At 35.1% G+C, this 21334-nt stretch overlaps 4 protein-coding genes across 4 annotated transcripts; 3 read left to right on the top strand and 1 right to left on the bottom strand.

The window, feature by feature from the left end:
* Positions 1-2893: 2893 nt before the first annotated feature.
* LOC136343540 (shootin-1-like) lies at positions 2894-9179 on the top strand. The gene is made up of 6 exons (XM_066290322.1): positions 2894-3175; positions 6591-6818; positions 6876-7062; positions 7863-8276; positions 8334-8517; positions 8571-9179. The coding sequence occupies exons 2-6, from the start codon at positions 6608-6610 to the stop codon at positions 9066-9068; spliced, it is 1494 nt and encodes a 497-aa protein (XP_066146419.1). The 5' UTR covers positions 2894-3175; positions 6591-6607; the 3' UTR covers positions 9069-9179.
* Positions 9180-10120: 941 nt separating this feature from the next.
* On the top strand, positions 10121-12703 carry LOC136343683 (thioredoxin domain-containing protein 17-like). The gene is made up of 3 exons (XM_066290568.1): positions 10121-10452; positions 11441-11522; positions 12357-12703. Exons 1-3 carry the CDS (start codon positions 10308-10310, stop codon positions 12514-12516), a joined length of 387 nt encoding a protein of 128 aa, XP_066146665.1. The 5' UTR covers positions 10121-10307; the 3' UTR covers positions 12517-12703.
* LOC136343574 (SEC14-like protein 2) lies at positions 12527-20987 on the bottom strand. Its single transcript, XM_066290379.1, has 10 exons — positions 20621-20987; positions 14356-14425; positions 14246-14289; positions 14064-14184; positions 13816-14007; positions 13677-13757; positions 13428-13627; positions 13218-13372; positions 13018-13169; positions 12527-12944 (listed from the first exon to the last, which is right to left on the bottom strand). The coding sequence occupies exons 1-10, from the start codon at positions 20672-20674 to the stop codon at positions 12742-12744; spliced, it is 1272 nt and encodes a 423-aa protein (XP_066146476.1). The 5' UTR covers positions 20675-20987; the 3' UTR covers positions 12527-12741.
* Positions 14362-19880, top strand: gudu (Armadillo repeat-containing protein gudu). The gene is made up of 10 exons (XM_066290590.1): positions 14362-14747; positions 14796-14976; positions 15027-15271; positions 16050-16262; positions 16315-16444; positions 16492-16725; positions 16778-17063; positions 17187-17387; positions 17444-17567; positions 18477-19880. The coding sequence occupies exons 1-10, from the start codon at positions 14626-14628 to the stop codon at positions 18748-18750; spliced, it is 2010 nt and encodes a 669-aa protein (XP_066146687.1). The 5' UTR covers positions 14362-14625; the 3' UTR covers positions 18751-19880.
* Positions 20988-21334: the final 347 nt, after the last annotated feature.

A 21334-nucleotide genomic window follows, 5' to 3' on the forward strand; every position in this document is an offset into this window, starting at 1 on the left:
GGATTATGGAAGCACGTTATTATCGAGAGAACCACTTCTACGTCTACAAATTCATAGATTAGGTACAAAAATATTTGGAAAAAGTCTGTCAAATAAGATTCAGCTACGCCGCTAGAAGAATTTTGCGAAATAAAGTATCAGTTTTTGTGACAGAAATTGTACTAAATCCTATTTCTCCCATAATGAATTAAGTCAGGTTTCGACATTCATAAAAAATATTATGGTGTCAATATGATACCAACAATTTTCTTACTTAAAACAAAATTATAGGAAGGTCAGATTTTAAGGGTAAATGTTTCAGACTCCTAGAAATTTTTCTAGCAAGAAAATTCCCGTGGAAGCAACGAAATCGGAGAAGAGCATTAATTAATTTCTCCATTACCATCGAAATTATTTTACATAGTCAGAGATATTACAAATATGGCACTCGTAGGATATCTAAGGTACTAAGCCGTCGTCATAGGTCTTTGAGCAAACTCTCCTACTGTTAGAACTAGAATAGTATACGTCACATTCATGCGACATTTCACTTTAAGTTTCCCCGTGCGGTGGTGGATCCACCCTTAAATTATTTTGAGATACATCTGAAACCCTAGTTGAAGTGAGCATCTCATGTCAGCTACCTAGAAGGTAAGCAGACCAGAACCATATGTTCAATTACGAACCTTGATGAAGGATTTGTTTTTGAACGTTTATGGTATCCATTTGTTGTTTTTTTTATTAACTCAATGAAAATTATATCAATTAGGATTTAACCTGCAAGCCCTGATGTAAACTGTATTGTTTAAACTCTTAACAATTACTATTTCAACCAATGAACAAAATGAGACGAATGTACAGAGCACACGTGGGACTACGGGTTTGTGTGTCCCATTGTAAGAATAAACCTGAATTCTTGCAGAAAAGGTGAAGTGTTGGTTGTGACAAGCAGAACGTTCAGATAATCAGATATGTAAAAAGCTTGTTAGTCCTTCTTAACTGGATCATAAACGGAGTGCAAAATTCACAATAGACTTAACTTTTTTCAAACCTGGAGCAACTGTAAGAGCCTTGTTACCAAGATCCTTTGATGTCACTAACCAACTCTACAAGCGAAGGGACCTTCACATAACGCTGACCATAATATTTCTTTTTATTTTCATTTTTCAATAAATAGTTCGCAATTCTCTTAACACTCCCCTTGTACATACTCGTAGAACAGCTGTTACCCCAAAGATCAATCTATAACAGTACCTCATGAATAATTCATTTTGAAAAGGCATGCTAGAAGCATCTCGCTGGATGCAATCTCTTAAAGAAAGCCAAAAATGACAAAAGATGATAAAAGAAGAAAGAGCAACACATTCTTGGTATCACAAACATTTTCGAACACGTTAACAAACAATAAACCAGTTATGAAGAAATATTAATATTTTTTGTTTGATTGCTCTTTGATTGCCTATAACGACTTGATGCCGTTTACACACAAACAAAACAATTTTTTTAATTGAATTAAGGTCAATTTTGCTCTACTCCTCCGTTAAAACTTTTTTAGCTCATTTTTATTTGTTATTAGATGTTGTCTTATTTAAAAATCCAACTGTTGCCATACATTCTCAATTGGAATAAGATCCGGAGATTGCGCAGTGGTTTTTAGAATTTTTGGATAGTTATAGAACATCCATTCTTTAACAATTATCGCGATGGGTTTGAGATTATTATCTTGATAATACTTAAAACTCCTTTGAATTCTCGTATCAGTGGCAATTTTCAACAAATTATTTTTTAAGATGTTTAAATAAACCATTATGTCCATTGTTCCATCAATGAACACTAATATCCCAACTTCTTTAGTGGAAATGTATTGCTTATCCGTCATTGTGTTTCACAGTAGGACGTAAATTGCTTTTTTGCGTCTTCAGTTCTTTGTTGGGTTTCCTTCATATTATTTGTCGGCCATCCAACAGTTTTCCGATTTTAAAATCATCTCCGATGCGAATTACTTTCTAAAGTTCTTATTTTTGGCATTAAGCCATAACTTTTTTTCTGGATACCCAAACATTAAAACCATTTGTTCTTACGCGTATTCGTACAGTTTCTGGAGATACTTTTTAACCACTTTGATTTTCCAAAGCTACTTTCAGTTTAAGGGCACTAATTCTGAGATTTTCTTTAATAGTCTTCGTGATGTATCGCTCTTCTCGAGCGTTTATTACTTTTGGCCAGTTTGTTTGATGGAAAGGATTCTGTCTTCAACTTTGTACCGGTCAACAATGTCTAAAACCGTGCTCTTACTCAAAGTAAGTTTTTCGCCAATTTTCTGTAGGATAACTTTTTCTTAAAGTTGAAAAAGTTGAATCGCCGTAAATTGAAAGTGATATTTGCCTTATTTTTAACTCTACCCATTTTTGCCTCTCAAAAATGCATATGAATATTTGGGGCAACTTTAATAAATATCATGGAACATTATTAGAACATTAGATCTAACACAAGACAGACTCTTATGGGCGAAACTACGATCTAATTAAAATGTCCGAATATTTTTGAGATCTCAAAAACGACCTGTTTGTTAAGATATTTCAGTTTTCTATATTTTAATACTGAATTATAAATATATTATGCTTTTTTTAACCAAGCCAAGTGGTGAAGGAGAGCTGATTTTCCTAAATTGCATCAGAAATTTTGCTTTTGCTTGTTTTTGTCTGCTACAAACTTATACTCGCATTTAAATCAAAAATTTACAGTCAGACAACAATTGCTTTCGCAAATGAATTCTCCAGACCATCCTGCGCCATCCCTTGTAATTGAAACAATTAAAGCTCATCTTGAGATGCAGACAACGTCTCGTTGTCCTTAATCAAACCTCGCGAAAGGTCTTAAGGCGAGGGGAACATGCGTGCAAAGCATTCACACTGAAACCCGTGGTTGAGTCATTCTCTCTCCCTCGACAATTTGGTAACGTAGCACCGCACTGTACCACTCAGCCAGTACCGCTTCAATACGAATATCTATAGTCAAGAAGGTACCGTCGAAAACGAAACGGGTTTTACTTTTATTTAAAACGCGAAAACGACGTCTGACGTCAGATGTGATAGTACTGTGTGATGTTTCGTGCATCTTACGGCGTTTGGTACTTTCTCTGAAGAACAGACGCTGGGATTAGCCTTTCTACGCAGGTGGACCAAGATTGTTTCAGGTAAGATTTCCTTGATTGATGTACCGCCCCAAAAAACTTTCGAAACGTGCGAAATATTATTATTATCCTCTCATTAACTTATTTATACTGTTGTCTGCTTAACATATGTATTCCGCTTTTTCTACATTGACTGTTTATGAATAGCAGTCAAGGATATTGGAATGGTACTGTACCTATTTAGCCATCTAGGGAAATATACATACAACCACAAACTTGCAATACAAGACTTGGCTATCATAACATTCTCATTTAGGTAGTAGGCACCTCGGTTCTTGAGTTAAAAATAGGAGCATATGCCTGTTTGTAATGTTATTTAGTGATAAAGTACTATCAACATGTATATGATATGTGTAATTCTTTAATTTTAGTTTTTTGTTTGCTGTATCAGTCTCCTTATCATGCATCATAACAGATTATAATTATTCAACATCAGATCACGTTCAAAGTATTATAGCTATAATTCCTGTAGATATAGAAATTCGTGATATTCCGCTAATTCATATGAATGTATGACACAACAATTTTATCTGTTCAACATAACTTCTCGATAACAAAACTAAGTTAAAGTTTGTCCTGCTTTATTCTCAGTCAGAATAGGCATCTGAACCATTTATTTAATCCCACGAGGAAAAGCTCATAAATTGCTTACTATGGTCGTTACATGAAAACTGATGGTTTCTTGTGGGACGACACCAATGTAACGCCATCTTAATCTGAATAAACCACTCTAATTAATTCTCATCATTTAGTAACTCCCATGCATTCAAGTGTCTAGATCTATAAAGGAAGGACTAGTTTTCGTGTAATAACAACATGCACATCTGCTTGCATAAATAATCGGCAAATTCTTCATAATAATTGCATATTTTATAATGTAACTAAATATATGGTACAGGAAAATTTAAAAAAAGAACAACTTTTTAATAAGGAATCGCCATAGTGGAACGAATTGTGTGAATAGATGTTCAGATATGTTGTTTTCTTTGATCGAAAATCAGTTTTATTCATTTCCAACTGGTGTGAACCCGTTTTTTTTTCGATAGGTAACTGTTATAACTGTACTTTTATTAGAAATAAGATGACTAAAATGGTTTGTGTATGTGAAAGATGATTCCATCCATCTCGAGAATAGGAAAAAATTCTAAAAAGTGATTACACAAAAACTTTACAAAAATGATGAACGTTTCCGAACTTGAGCTCGAACAATGAACTATGACAAATACATTTAAATTTCCATAATTCTTTGTTCTTCCATAGTAGGAAAACCTCTTTGTCCGCTCTGCGTGAATCGCAATTTGTATTATAATCGAATTCATAATTCTCATTGTATGCTGTTATCGCATAAACTGTTAATTGTTCGCCTTCGGCATAACTAATGGCAGTTTTTTAATATCCGAATTAATTGATGTACGTCACATGATAGCTGTAGTAAATGATGTGCATATTTGGGCGTGTATTGCTCGGAAATGTTCTTAGTAAATTGTTTATGTATGAGTTCTGCAAAATACCAACACCTTCGACCAACAGAGCAGACATTCTGTCTCAAATTCCCGCTGAGATATTATATTAGTTTCATAGTATACATAAAGATAAAATATAAAATAAAGATCACAGTTACCATCCATATAAATTGTATACAGCATTAAAAAGATAAAGTAAATAGGAATATCTTTGTATCTTTTATAAAGATTTATTTTCTACGAAAAATTGTTTAAATATGTTATTTTTAGCGCTTATGTGCCAATATTTGCAACTCAACAATTTTTTGGCAAATTTCTCATTTCTTAATTTTTACTTCGTTCATATTCAAATTTTGTTACTACTCAAAGGTGAGCAAAAGTCGAGCATAATTAAAAAGTTTATTAATTAAATTTAGTTAAAATGTATTGAAGAAGCAGGCGTAGTGACGCACTTGCCGAAAATTATTTTGCAAAATGAAAAAGTTTCTTTTTTTCATTTAATATTTCATGCAATGACTTTGACTCACATTTCAGAACGATATCTAATCTGTTTTGCCGAATTTCTTCAATCACTAGCCTTATTTGGTGTTATTCTATTTATGACCTATTTTATTAATATTCATTGTATCTACTTCTGCATAAACGCTAAAAATGCCGAACTGTAGCTTCGTTATTTTTGAGACGTCCTATAATTCTTCGATGTAAACTCAGCTACTGATCAGCCCTAAATTGCTACAGATTGGCGTGTGTATAAGAGGTTGCATACAAATCAGAAACCTTTGTTGCCAACGTTTTTATCGCGGTTGGCGGTTTGTGATCCTTATGAATTCCGTTTCTAAAATTAATTAAAACTTCTAATAACTTTATGACAAAGTTTGTGTGTTTATCGATGATACTTCAGCCACATTTATCTGAAAAATGATTTCCATTCGTGCTCACTGCGAGAATCTGGTAAATTCGAAGTTGGCAGGAGTTTCCTACGTATACAAGCAGCTAAGATCTGTTGACATTTTTGAATCAAAACAAGACGGAACAATACACTTACATAAATCACTACAATTTTACTATACAAAAACAACGTTCCTAAACACATTTTCAGGTTCTAAAAACCTAATTAGCACGATATCTTAAGGTGTCTAAAAATACATATAAATTCCACGTCACGTGCAGAGCTGCACTATCAAGTACAAGCCATTGGCTTTCCCTGGAATTCCGACAAAAAGGAACACAGTTTGTAAACAAACAAAATGATTTAATTAAAGACACAATTTAAAATATTTACGTGGGTTTTACTAGAAAATCGTGATTTTGGTATTCCCTATTACTAAATGAATGTGAACAGTCAAAGCGATAAGGTTTTATTTGAATTGGGACATTTCCGGCAAAAATCTTAATCAACAAGATAGGGACATTGGGTGAGCAATTGGTAGACTGGTAATAGTGAAGGTTGGAGAGGGTGCAAAGGCAAAAAGTTAAGTATACTCGAGAAAAAAATCAAAAATACTGGAACGTAGTAGGTAGATGCTATTGAGAATGTGTGTCCTTTAGGTGTGCCGGTGTGCCTGCAGATAAAATGCATCTGCACAAGAATGTTTTGTGTCACAATAACGCATCATTGCACATAACAACACACATTGACAATTGGTGAAAGTTAAAGTGGTTTTACACTTTAACTTTCACCAATTGTCTGGACCAGTATTGATCTTGGGATTTCAGAGGAGAATCGTTAAAAGCTTAACGTTTCCTCTGCAGAATTATGACGCCACAACCAAAACGTATAAACCTCGTTTGGGCATTTATTGTATTTGCCAAGACTCTTCATGTTACATTAAATATTTATTCTTTAACTTTCAACTCATGCGGGACATAGATAACAGAAATAAACATGTATTTATTTCATAGTTTGTTTGACACGAGTCACATAACTTGTAATAAGATTTTTATGTGTGATTCAGCCATCAGACGATAAAAAATGAGTCACAACACCCGAAATGCGATACCATCGCCCATCAGACACTCGGCATCCAATATTCCCTTAAGAACTTCACTAAGTAGACAAAGCTCGAATTCCAGCACCACTTCCAATAGGACCAGAATTCACAGCGATCCTGCACATCGATGGAAGCAGAAGTATGAGGAAAGCGAGGAAAAACGGAAAACCTTACTCGCAGAGAAAGAGAAAGGTAATTCAAGTTTCAAATGTGAATTTAACTAAAGTTAAATCTACGATTTTCTTACAGCATGGCGGGCTTTACAAGATCTTGAAAGAAAGCACTTGAATTTGATAGTAAAACATGAACAACTAGAAACTGAACTTTTTGAGAAGAATGAGGAGTTCACGAAGTTGTCAACAGCTTCCAAGAATTTATATAAAGAATATGAGACTTTGAAGCATCAATATGAGACTGAGACTGGTGCCTTGGAACGGTAAACTTCAAGTTGCAATGTTTGAAAAATAGGCTAAACCTTTAAAGAAAAATGATTAATGTGACGTTAACAATAACGTTAAGCTAGTTCCACTATTTTAGTGAAACAAAGCGAATCGGTTTTCTTAAAATTTTCTGAATCCATCTTTAGTCATATACAGGAACACTCAACGAAAATTCTGGACCTCAATTTTCAGTATTTATCATGAAAGTGCATAAAATCGTTCAAGCCCATCGATTTTTGATGCAAAGGGATAATTCTTTATTATAGTTTCAACTGTGCAACTTCAACCCCTAAACAAGAATGATAGTTCTCTCTAAAATTTTTAATGAGAAGGGACGTTGAGTGATATTTCCTTTTCAACATAGTTGTACTCTGATTCTATCCTCTAAACTTAAAGTCATTGCCATTATCCCCGTTGATATGACAGCTTGTCAAAATCTGTAGTTGAAAAATCTTTTAATTAATAATAAATTTATCACAAAAAGAGCTGCAGACTTCAAAACAAAGATAGAAAGATCTTTAAACGTGAGATATCACTGAATTGCTTTGACGAAGGTGAGTTTTACTTCTAATCTTATTATTCCTGAATGCTACCAAGTTACATCTGAAATGTTATGTAAAGTAAAACAACGCAAGATTTCCCGCTACCTTTGTTGAAGCCCACCAATCATTCTTCTGCTATTCAGCTTCAACTTACCCTCAAAAACCTATTTTACCATAATTACATTGTGCCATTTCCTACTTATATTTTAACTTCAACTACAACTATGAAAACCCTAGATACACACTATTTTCAGAGCTATGAAAGACGCCACACATTGGTATAAAGAAAATAAACAACTAAAGAGAAAAACATTGCATTTGGCGGACAAAGACACTGTAGACGAGGGAGTCGATGCTGGGGAATCCGCCAACGATGCAGATATTGAAAACTTAAACAAAACCATTAAACAACTCAGTAGTGAAGTGGCGGAGTTGCAAACTGAAGTGGATTCAGTAAAGCAAAACGAATTTCAAACTCTGGAACAGAACAGCAAGTTGTCTGAGGAGTTAGAAGAAGTTAAAAGAGAGAACTGCAGCTTAAATAAATGTCTCGATGATCTACGTTCGGAACATTCTCAGCTATTGAGGGTGTCTGAGATGATGAAGAAAGAGCTAGAAGAGCTTAAAGAGGTTAAGGAGGGACAGAGGAACGAAATTTTGCAGTTACGGTGAGTCAGCAACTTTAACTAATTGTTCAATCTATTATAAAGCGACAATTTGAATAGAAAATTGGCCGAAGAACAAAAGAAAGAGAGAAATATTCTGGCCCACCAGAGCAATTTGCTGTTACAAGGCTTGAACACAGACAACGGTACTGACGCTTTAATGCTTCTGCAGGAAATTGAAAATTTAAAGAGAACCATTGAAGACGAACGAGCAAAATATGAGGAGGAACTTAATAGTTTGCAGGTAACCTTTTTTTATTTAACTAACCCCCACACACAATTTCATTGCTTTTGCAGGAAAGATTGGAAGATGAAGAGAATGATTCTCACGCTGAAGTATTAGAAGAACGGCTAAAACTCGTAGAAGCCGAACTGAAAGAAGCCCTCGCACGCGCAGAGGCAGTTGAGCAAAAACTCAAAGCTCCTGCACTTCCTCCTCCGCCTCCACCACCTCCACCTCCACCACTAATTGCCCCAGGAGAACCTCCAGTGGTGCCTCTTCGACGAAGACGAAGTCGGGCTACGGTTGAGGACCTGGCCAAAACAATCGGGGTCCAAGAAACCACCCTTGACAAGAAAGCAGCCCCCGGAGTAAACGATGATATTATCAACGCTATTAAAGAAGGAAAGTTTACCTTGAGAAAGCGGAAAAAGGAGAGCATGGTGGAGAGCAAAGAAAAGGACAAGGAGGCACCCAAAGCCGTCTCAGAGTTGCTAAATATCTTAGGTAGTTTGAGGAGGGCGCCGAAAAAGAGGCAGAGTCAGTTTATCAGTGATGTGCAGCAAGTGCAGTAACTTGTTTTATATACCAACTTATGTGCTTATTAAGTATTATTTTTGATACTTTTCTTATTGTTTATAAGACGTATTTCTGTTTACAAAATAAAGCTACTTATTTATGGTTAAGTTGTTGACAAAGCGTATTCAATAAGAAGAAACTATAGACAATTTAGCGCTGAAGAAATTATTAACTTACGCGATGCATTTTGCGAGTTAGGAATTTTTAAAGTTGTCGATCACAATTCACAATCAAAGCCTCATTATACCCCAGGTGTGGGGATTTATTGTATTGTTTGACTCAGCTTGATTACTCTCATTTATTCAGTTAAAACCAAAAACCAAATGGATGTCAAATTAGGGCAATCAGAAAAAATAAAGAAATCTAGCGCTAAAGGCCAAAGGAGTTTGTGCCTAAGGCGTGGTTTTTTTTCGGTTCAAGGGCTTTTTAGCGTGAAACTTATTAATGTCAACATCAAAGGTGGTTTCCACGAAAACGTTTGATGTTATGAAAAACATTGAACACGCATTTCTCAGAAATATGGAGAATTCAGAAAAAATAATTATTTTTCCTAAACCAGTGGTGCATCATATCTTTCATTTAAAATGTACGGTATTACATCGAGAGGAACGCCACTTGTGAAATTTTAAACATTGTGTTCCCTTTAAAATATATCTCTCTGCACCTATTTTAGACTTTTCAATTTTCATAAAAATATTTAATGTCTGAACGAACTTGTGAGAAAAAATTTTAAAAATGATAATTTCTTTTTACCCTGTATTTTAGACAGGATACGAAAAAGAACCCATGTTCGAATGAACTTTTTTTTTATTTCGGTCACAGAAACCTACAGGTAGCATACTTATTCTAAAACACTCTGTATATGTTACTACTCATTTCTAGGTTAATGGAATATACTGCTAAGTCTGGCAACCCTGTGAAAAAGATAGAACACGGCATGAATATCGACAAACACGCGTCGTGAACTTTTATTTCACTTTTCGCCATGTGTCACTACAGGAAAGAGTGAAATGGAGCAATACTCCTATTTCGTCTTACATGTACATATTATGTTTTGCTCCAGTCTTAACCTCGAAAATTTGGTTTTAAGATTTAATTTTGCTACAATTTTTCATTCTCTTCTCAAGTTCAACGCTTCACGTTGGCATTCAAATTTACTACATAATACACACATTATGCATTAAAACTACGTTTCTTATCTATTAATTGTCAATTTAATTAGTTATCGCAAGAAAATGGTGGTGAAACATCATTTAGTGGGTTATGAAAACTTTCTAGATTTCTTCAAAACTTTTGACACCAAGAACAAATTGGTTTACGTGTATTTTACTGGAACTAAAGGGCCTTCCGGTGATAGTTGGTGTCCAGATTGCAATTCTGGTATGTACCTATTTGTAGTCTAGTTAAAATATTAAGGTACACCAAGCCATGAAACATGTAAATTCAGGGGTAGAAACCTCGGCATGTAATCATATGGAATAGAGCAAACCATATTCTATTGAGAACAACTATAGGTACTTTGTGATAACTTAACAAAACAGCATCAAGACATGTAAAAGACAGGAGATACAGAATGAAATGAAAAAGTCGTATTCTATTAATAGAGTTTATTAATCAATGTTAATAAGAACATCACCTGAAAAGTGCAATAAAATATAATCAAATCAAATAAATTTTATTATACTTATCTTATCTATCATTAAACTGTGTATACAAAAATCGAATAAATTTAATAAGGTATAATTAATTCCCATGTTGCCACGTTTATTCCATTTATCTCCAAAACAAAACAACAAAACTCAAATCGAATGTTCATCTTGCGCATTCGCCATAATCTAAGTTCAATATGATAAAGATGATTTCATTTGTTCAAAATTCATAACTAAATTATTCAGATATTTTTTTCTTATTTATAGCTGGATTTACAGACAGATTACGTAACAAATAGAAAGATAATAAAATGTATTCAATGCTCTTGGGCTCTCCTTCGCTTGGTACTACGAACAAAAGCGCCTGCTTGTGGCCAGTGATATGCCAACTAAGTAGATATACGGGGAAACAACACTGCTTTAACAACTTGTTACTTCTTTTATCTCAAAAGAAGAATATAAATTATGCCAAAAGTATTCAGTTTTGCAATTAGATGGAGAGTTTTTATGAAAAAAACTACACATAATATTTGCTTTTTTGTGTGGTCTAAAATATTCGCAAATTTGGGTTTGTCTTTAGCGCATTAGGTACATATTTAGTTTTTATTAAGAGTTTTTGAAATATAGCCGCTAAAAATAGATTTATTATTTGGATTGAACCTATTTAACTCAAATTCTTTTAAATATGTTTAATCAAGTGTATTTTCGATACATTTCAGCATGGCCAGTTGTTGCGAACGAGTTGAGTACCTTACCAGAAGACTGCCACTTTGTGGTGGTAGAAGTGGGTGATCGAGAGACGTAAGTTTTATCATTGCATTTCAATTTCTATTGATCATCAGCTAAGAGTATAGTGTTGATGTGTTATTGATCAGAATGATACAAACTTAAATAACAGTTCTTTTAATCGAAACGCGTGACAAAACGGCTTTAACTAACTCAGATAACAAAGGACTCCAGGAACAGCAATAACCACAGACACATCCAAATACAGAGAGCAAAATATAACTGGAACAAATTCGTGTAATCTTAATTATCCGGGAGGTTGAAGGAACGCCAACTTTTTTTAATGTCAGGAGCTGATTCATTTTTAATTTTAAAGCTTTGTAAATTGCAAATACAATTTCGTAGTTACTTTTTATAAACAATATATTGGAAAAAATAAATAAGGAAATTTTTACTGGAACTACTTTAATGCAAAAAATATTTGAAGTGCCCTTCACCTTATTGCTGGCAATACCCTAATCGATAATAAAAAACGTTCCGGATATGTCGTAGTACTCCGGCGTTACTTGTTTAATTTTATTCCGGTTTTTTTGTTGAACCTCGGAGATGTCGTTAGATTTAGCAACATAAATATTGTTTTTGATATTCTCATTAAAAAAATCTAGCGGGATAAGATCGGCAGATTTTGTTGACCACTCAGTTGGGCCCCTTCTTTCAATTCACCTAACAAGAAAAATTGGGGTTGTTACAACCCTCAGGTAATTAAAAAGATAAACAAATCTCTCTGTAATATACCCCATTGAAAATGAAAATTGATGTGTGTCAGGAGTTTTACGATAAAGGTTTATTAAGCTATAAAAATTTGTATTGCCTCATATTTGTGTTTATTATATATTCATTTTTCCCCAGGTGGAAAGACCAAAATTGTCCCTTCAGGAAAGATCCCAAAACAAGATTACTGGTAGTTCCAACTCTGAAACGGTGGAATGAACCTCAAAAACTGGAAGGGGAACAATGTGAAAATGCTGATCTAGTCAACATGCTTTTCACTCTCACTGACGATGACTAATTAGCGTATGTTTTTATGTATTCTTCTATTTTACATATATTCCTTCAATTTTTAAATTCTTGTATTATACAATTTGCATAAAGTACTATCACCGTATTAATGTTACTTATAGTTTTTGTTTCACGGAACGCACAACAAAAATTGTTAAAAAATAAACGCTAACAACAATATACTTATTTAAACAAAACATCTGGTAATTTTGAATTTTGGAAAAATGTGTTGCCACTATGGGTTCGAATCGGTAAAGTTGGAAATTGCCTCTATATCCTGGTCGTGACTACCAATGGTTTCCGTATCTTCCAAAATAGCAGCCACCTCTTCATCCGAAGGCAAAATATTCATTTTCTGAATTGATGGCGTCAGATAGACCGAATACGATATCTTTTTGCTTCTCATTAAGCTGTAGCTATTATCAAAGGTAACAGTGTCTAAAAATTGTATTTCAAATTTTAATATGCATTAAGAAAAGTGAAAGAAGGTAATTTGGCCTATATAACTCACATGTTGCCGGTGCCTGGCACGCCAAAACTCCGTTTTCGTCGATCTGATGTGACGCCACTCTAGAATGTCGAACTGCAGGACTAATATTGCCTTCTGCGTCTTTTAACGTGATTCCAAAGCGAATGTCGTGGTCTTCTGTCTTGAAATCCCATCTGAAATATAAGATATATCGCGAAAATCTCGGGCAGAGTAAAAATCACCTTAAGAAACAATCATCTTCTTTGACTACGAAGTCCAAGACCAACTTGTCTCCTTTCTTGATCACAGTGTTTACATAATCTTTTTTGTTCGCGCTTTCGTCGACTTGTAAGTTTTTAGTGTAGTAGGCCTTCGGCACTTTTCCCCCATAGTTGATCTATGTAGCAAAAAATTTAGAATAACTCGACAGACAACATAATCGTCATACGTACTTTTGTTAAACACTTGGGGTTCCCATCTGGATCAGTCAAATCGCCCCCATACTCCACAGGGAGCTGGTCAGACGATATATTGGCCAGCAACATTGCCTTAGATTTCTTATGGTCCTTTTTCATAATTTGAATTTTCGATATCGTGAATTCATTCATAAACCTTTTCACCGCATTAAAGGCGATAGCGAACACTCTGGGAGCTAAAAAATGCTCAATTTAGATCTGCAGGTAAGTTCGGGTATGACTGACCATTGATGATATAGCAGGCTCTTAAAATTTCGGGATAGTTTGCCTCATATAGTTGAATAAGGGTGATTATATACTCAGCAGCTAAAAAAATCGGTTAAATTTCTTTATATTCTATATTCCATGTTTTCGAGTTATTTACCAGGTCTCCAGGCATACTGTCTCAGACTAAATCCCTCCATATCGCATAAAACTGTAATAGCGCTTGACCCATTGTCAGCAGCGATTTGGAGCAAATTTTCTAAAATCTGAATAGTGGTACGAATTAAGTCCTGTCTACTAACTGAGTGCAAGAGCCCTACGAGGTCCAGGCCTGAGAAGGCTATCACAACAACTGAAATGAAAAATCATTCTTTAACAAAATTTTAACTAGATTTTATAAGTACTTACTAGGACCTCCTGCTTTATCCACCCCACAAATTCCATGAGGATAATAAATTCTAATCACTTCAGGACAAGTCCAGTTTTTCAAAGCAGTATCCACTTCCCACTGCAGTCTCCATCTCATGGACTACCCCAGAACAGCAACTTAAGCTGTATAGAATTACGAGTTTTCCGAAAATTATTTTTACCTGTCTAAGCATTTTTTCAGCAGCCTCCGGACTCCATGATCTTGCTGGGAAAATAGAAAAAGAAAGCTCACTTTAGTTATTTTTTATAGAATTAAATCAGTGGGTCGTACCTCGCAGCCACCTGAGGAGAAAAGCATCATCGTGATGAGGCTGTAAGATATCATGGACGCTTCTCCTAAACTGCATAATAAAGGAAAAAAGAGGTGTTAGATCCTAAAGATTAACTAGAAATTTAAATCACAAAGGATCTACTGATTTTCCAAATTAGTATCCAGAACTTTCATAAGTAAGACTCACGACAATGGTCCAACTATAAATACTATGTGTATAAGAGTGAAAATAATTTCATAGTTCAGAGATGGCACCGTAAAAATCACACAATGAATGAGCGACACATTGCCGAAGACGATCTCGAAGAATGCTCAGAAGATCATAACAAGTATGTCCCTCGAGAAGTGATTATAGAAGAACAGCCCGATAGTGACGAATCCGAAGCCTCAAGGTAAAAGCAAATGCGAGTTCGAACACCCAAAAAGTAATGAAAAAACAGATCATCTTCAGAGGAGGAGGGGAGCACTGAAAGGCCAAGAAATGAAATTCCCCCCGAGTACTGGAACATCCAAAAGCTGGTCAAATACTTGAAGACTGGTAATCAAACTGCTACGGTGGTAGCTTTGTGTTGTCTTAAAGATCACGACCTTACAACTGAGATAAACCAACTAGCAATTCAGGTAATTTTTTTTACTTTTATTTTCCACAAAGGGGAAATACATTTTTCCAGGATATAGGTGGTCTTGAGCTGTTAATAAACCTCCTCGAAACCAAGGACTTAAAATGCAAATTAGGCGCTCTGAGTGTACTAACAGAACTGTCCCAAAACCCGGATATACGCAAATGCATTGCCAATTTGGGCGGTATTGGTCTTCTAGTGAAAAACCTAACAGAACCTGCGAGAGATTTGCAGATTTATGTCGCTGAAACGATCTACAATGTAGCCCAAGTCAAGAAAGCTCGCAAACATATTAGGTATTCATATATACAGAGTCCGTCATATATATAACAAATTAATTTGCATAAAACAATATTTCAATTAAAAGTTAAAAATTCAATTTTTAGTGATTTTTCGACCACCTTGAACTTTTTTTTTTTGATACGCTCTAACATTCGAACGAAGTCGAACTTTAATTTCACACATGTTACTTTCTATTTCTGAATTGTGTTATAAAATCTGCACTTATTAACGCAAATTGAATATCAATTTTTTTTTATGGGATTAGACAAGAAAAAATTCGACAAAAAAAATTATTTTCCTTATTTTATTAAATTGGATCAGAAAAACAAAATAATAAAAAACATCCTGTGTTTTTTTGAAAGTCAAATAAATGGCATTCATCATTAGCAAATGCTTTGAACATTAAATATCAATTAATTCTTGTAAGCAGTAAATTGTTCTTTTGTTTTTCTAACGAACCTTCAAGTCAACTGCATTATTTAGCCGATACTTATAAACTTGATCTTTTAAATGACCCTAAAGAAAAAAGTCGCAGGGATTTAAATCAGGTATCCGACTGGCCACTTTATTTCACCAGGCAAAAAATTGATACTACTTTTTTAAAATAAATAATTGGATCTTCCCGAATACTATTTACTTGATTGTCAAAAAAAGTAACAACAAATTAGTCTTGTAATTCTTACTTGAAACATTTTTTTATAGAAAAATTATTAAAAAAGTTGCTGACATTATTCCATATAATATATGACGGCCCCTGTATATAATAGGATTTTAATTAATCCTCAAATCAAGGCAATGCGACGGAATACCCAAGCTGGTAGATTTCCTCGACTGCAACGAGACCTTCTTAAACACTCCTAAAGACAAGCTTTCAGACAGTGAAATGTTAGCCGTAGATATGGTCAGTGCAGCTGCCAGGGCTCTATGTTCCGTGTCCAAGAGCTCCAAGAACGTTCGAGTGATGATGAAGAGCGGGGCTGTACCCCTATTGGCAAGATTATTGAAGTTTGTGGCTCACGGCACTTTTTTATACTCCGTTACGATAATTTATGCTTAGATCCGTCCATATGGAAGTAGTCGTTCCAACCATAGGTATAATATCTCAATGCGCCAATGACTCGAGCTACCAGCTAGCAATTCAAACTGAAGGCATGGTTAGTGACATTGTGAAGCACCTTTCAATGGAGGTCTGATGCAACTTTAGCAATGTTCAACATCTAATAAGGCTTTGCAGGAGTATCCAGAACTAAGGCGCTTTTGCGCAGAGACGATATTCAAATGTTGCGAAAAGGCTGTAACAAGAGACATGGTAAGACAGTCTGGAGGTCTGGACCCTTTGGTAAATATGGCCATGGACCCTAAGACGAAAGAGGACAAACCATTACTGGCTGCGGTAACTGGAGCTATCTGGAAGACTGCTATTAGTCCGGAGAACGTTGAGAGGTTCGACCAGCTTAAAACTGTAGAGGTATTATTACAATCCCCTAATAAGAGAGATCTTCCTCATAATCAGTTTTTAGGTGTTAGTCAAACTTTTAGAGAATACAGAAGAAAGTGAAGAAGTTCTTAGCAACGTAGTGGGGGCTCTAGGCGAATGCCTCAAATTCGAGCACAACCGCAGTACTCTACGTAGAGTTGATGGTATACCCCATCTAGTAAATCTTTTGAATTACACTTATCCTCCCCTATTGGAAAATGTGCCCATGGTACTTAGAGAATGCGCAGAGGACCCGGAATCGATGAGAGATATTGAGCAATTGGATGGAGTCAGGCTTATTTGGTCGTTATTGAAGAATAATTCACCAAAAGAAAGTACCAGATTTTATCCTTCATTTACTGTTTTTTTTTTTAACAAAAATCAGATCCATCCCAGCTCTTCATCTGCATGTATATTTTACAGACCAAAAACAATTTTTAACGATCTTCTATAGGTTCAAGCTAATGCTGCCTGGTCTCTAGTCCCCTGCATCCGATATGCGACTGATTCAGGAGAGATGGTGCGATGTTTCGTTGGAGGGTTAGAGCTAATTGTCAACTTACTGAAGTCACAAGACACCCACGTTCTTGCCTGTGTTTGTGCAGCCATTTCGGAAGTTGCTAAGGATATTGAGAATTTGGCTGTCATAACTGGTAGAAAGACGAAACACTTTGAACGTGCCGAAAATCACAATTTGTTTCATGGCTAGATCATGGAGTAGTTCCACTGTTGGTAAATTTGGTTGAAACTGAAGACGTGGAATTGAGGCAACATTTGGCCTCGGCCATTGCATATTGCTGTGCTTGGGGGTCCAATTGCAAGGAATTTGGAAGGTAGGTGTTCAATTTGACAGCTTATCAAATAGGTATAGGAAGAGACGTCAGATTTTTCTTAGAGATTTGGCCAAACTCATTACTTTATTAAAGCGAACCTTCCTCGCTGTAATACTGATGTCACGGACCTAAAGGATTGTACGTGACAAAGCATCTTCTACTTTTTAATAGAATAAGTTGACGTTTGACTACTTACGCTTTTGACAATGACATTTTTTTGAGGTTATTTTCCGGTATTTCATTTATACAACAAAAAAAAATTAAAAATTTCGAAACTTTTTTTTTCTAGTAGTTTCCCTAGTCTTGAAACCGTAGACGCGTATAGGTTGGAATCAAAACTATGTTTCCTCAATACCCCAAACGCTACAACTCTCCTAAAAGTGCCCGGCCACGCCCTTTACACGCATATACTGCATCCAATAACTTCTACTCAAAGTCTAATTTTTCCACCTCTAAGCTTCATCTACGCTGATTAATAACCTTAAATCTATGAATTCTTTCTCAATTCTTGAAAAAATTATAAATGTTAATTGAGAATCTTTGTTCAAAAGTACTATTACAACCTACAGTGTCAGTATTAGTCCGCCACCAGAGTTCATTAAAAACACAGCGATCACCAAATAAATTAATTTTTTAATGCAGAGCCTAACAACCCCCTCCTAATCAACAAAAGCGCACTAAAGTCACAATATCAACAAGTGCCAAGCCTGCACAGTTCCACAGGTCATGCCAATTCAATGCGTATCACTTGATTTCCTAAATCATTAGAGTCAATTCAGTGTCGTGTTACACAGGACATACAAACAGGACAGAGGGCTGTATAAAACTAACAGAATAAGTGTATTTTCACAACTGGCATCATTGCAGTTTTCTTTAAAACCCTTTGTCAATTTATTTTTCTCAACTTAGATTAGGTGCAATCACTCCACTTGTTCAATACATGGCGGACGTAGAACCAGATGTCCACCGAACAACAGCCCTCGCCCTATTTCACTTGTCAAAGAACCCCTTCAACTGTATTACCATGCACGAAAGTGGGGTGGTACCTTTCCTGCTTAAAGCAGTTTCCTCGACTGACTGGAAGCTACAAGAAGCTGCAGCTGGATGTTTGGCCAACATAAGGAAACTAGCTTTAGAGGCTGATACCGTTCGCATGATAAGAAATCCTCAGGAAATTGATTAAAAAGACTAAGCGATGTTTGATCGACGAATTTACCTGTTTAATAATTACTGTATAAGATGTTTGGTTCACAGGTACACATCCGAAAAAGGGTGTTAGGTAAGATGATTTGGAATATATTTGATCATATATCATATTATAAAAAGCGTCACGCATTTCGAGATATCGGAATTTTACCAAATTCGCTACTAACCTCCATATAAGTTACAATAAAAATTCATTCGAACGTTTAACTTTAATCTTTTTTTTTCATATAAACTTGGATGTGTATTTTATCGAAATTAAACAGGTGGCATCTACATATGAAAAAAAATGTTGCTCTTTAAAATCTCAAAAATGATTTTTTTTAAATCGAACCTCGTCTTTGTAACCGAATGAAAACAGGATGCATGTGGAAGACTCGTGCAGGTATCTTTAAAAACTACTTTGATCGTTGCTGTTTTGAAAAATGCACACTTAACGTCGCTTAAGGCATTTAATTATTAAAGAAAAATAAGTCATGTGACGATTTAACAAAACGAATGAAAAATTAATAGTTAATTGTTATTATGTATGCATTAATTATGCTATTTACTCATTGCTAATTATCATTCTCGAAATGATAACCACCGTGTCTAATACAACACCAACACTTTCATTGCATCTCTGTAGTAATTACTTCTAGCCTCATTTCAGCCTTAATTACATGTACTATTCCGTTAATTTTTCGAATAAGATGTTTTCGATCATGATTTTCCTCATCGATGTACCAGTTCCATCATTGGTACCCAGATATGATAGCTGACTGCGGTCATATGAGGGGTTCTGGCAAACCATAATATCGGTTCATTTCGACCTATCTATCTTTCAGGAAATTTGTCATTTAAAAACTTCCTGGTTGTTTTCCGATGATGGGCATCCACTCTTATATCTAAGGGCAACAATAGTAAGAGCAAATGGTGTTTCAGACAGGTCATTATCTTCGTAATATAGAACTTTGCTTCGAATAATTACATCAATAACTTTTGAGACCAATTTTTTCAATTATGACTTGTATTATTTATCGTAATAAATTTAACTACATATGTGTAATAAATAAAATTTTATTTGGAATTGTAATGATCAAACGCAATAAAATTCCTACTAAATATTGATTAGATCATCAAGCACCTTACTCCCCTCATAAGGCCGATACTGTGTATGATTTAAAAAGTGTTTGATTTGCATTTTCGACAAGAAGACTATAGATGAACTATAGATGGCCTCTCAGATTACGCTTTTAAACCAGATATAATTTTATGGTAATGACACGCTTGCTTACTTTTGTTGTACGATGAAAAAAAAATCCTTTTGGGTCGCCAAGACCGAGAAAAATACCCTAAAGGCATTGTACAATGTTAACGTTTCGCAACGCAAATATTGACCTATGACGCATGGTACATGGGCGTAAACAAAGAGCTGATTGTGTGAATTCTCAGATTGCCTTTAAGTTTTCGGATAAAAAATTTTGAAGAGAGACACTGAATGAGATGAGTAGTTACAGAATGTGTGGTCACCGGACCATGCAATCCGCACTGAAGGAAAGGCTATGGTCCCTCGACCAGGTTGTAGATAATATGTCAAATCTCGTCAATACACCATATGAAAATATTTTCTATTAAGAAAAATCTTAAAGCTCTCAACATGATTTCGGTTTCGTTTTGGAATCGTCCGTACCGTTCGTTTCTAAATGAACTAGGTACATTCACCGGACTATACTGAAATCGCCATTATAACTAATTAAGACAAGAAAAAATCAAACAAGTACAACCACTGATATCACTGAGTATCCGCAAAATATTTTTTGAGCAATCGACGAACTTAGTAATAATAAAACGGTCAACGACTAACTTACTTTCATCAAAGCAAATTTCTGCCCATCGTCAAGTTCCATTTTGGGGCCGCTCATATTAACTTGGGTACCACTTTCCACTTCACTCTAATAATAATTTCTTATATTCGACGTATTAAAATGAATATGAAATCCAGCTGTTTAAACTTGGTTTTCCCCGCTAGCGAGTTTGGTACGAAGTGAAATTTTTTGAATGACGATGATGGTTGGATGCGATACCAACGACACGATACGTGCGTTGGAACCTACCGGCGACTAACATCGATGGTAGGTCTCAACATAAAAGTGAATGTTTATTTTGCAATAGTTAACAAAAATGCATTTCGTTGATTTTATGCAATAATTCTAGCAGCAATTGTGACAGGATTAATGCAAGATGTGTTATCTAATAAAAAGTAAAACTTATCAAATTTAAGAAAAATATTGGATTATCTCAGGGATTTGAAGTAGTATCTATTTTTATTATTTATGCCCACTACGGTTCCTCTACCGATAAGATCGGATAGATGTGGTCGTACCAATATAGAAAATAATAGTCAGAGTACAGTTACTCTTTTTTTGGGGGAAGGAAGTAACGCCTCATACACCATCAGGAGTTGTGGTTTACGTGGAATTACATACTATTCTCAATTAAAACGAATTGAGAATAAAATTAACTTGTTATTAAGGGCTCGGACCAAGGGTGTTTATCCGAATACTTAGTTCAGGTGAGTTCAG

Source organism: Euwallacea fornicatus, chromosome 1, assembly GCF_040115645.1.
Source record: "Euwallacea fornicatus isolate EFF26 chromosome 1, ASM4011564v1, whole genome shotgun sequence".
Classification (NCBI taxonomy): domain Eukaryota; kingdom Metazoa; phylum Arthropoda; class Insecta; order Coleoptera; family Curculionidae; genus Euwallacea; species Euwallacea fornicatus.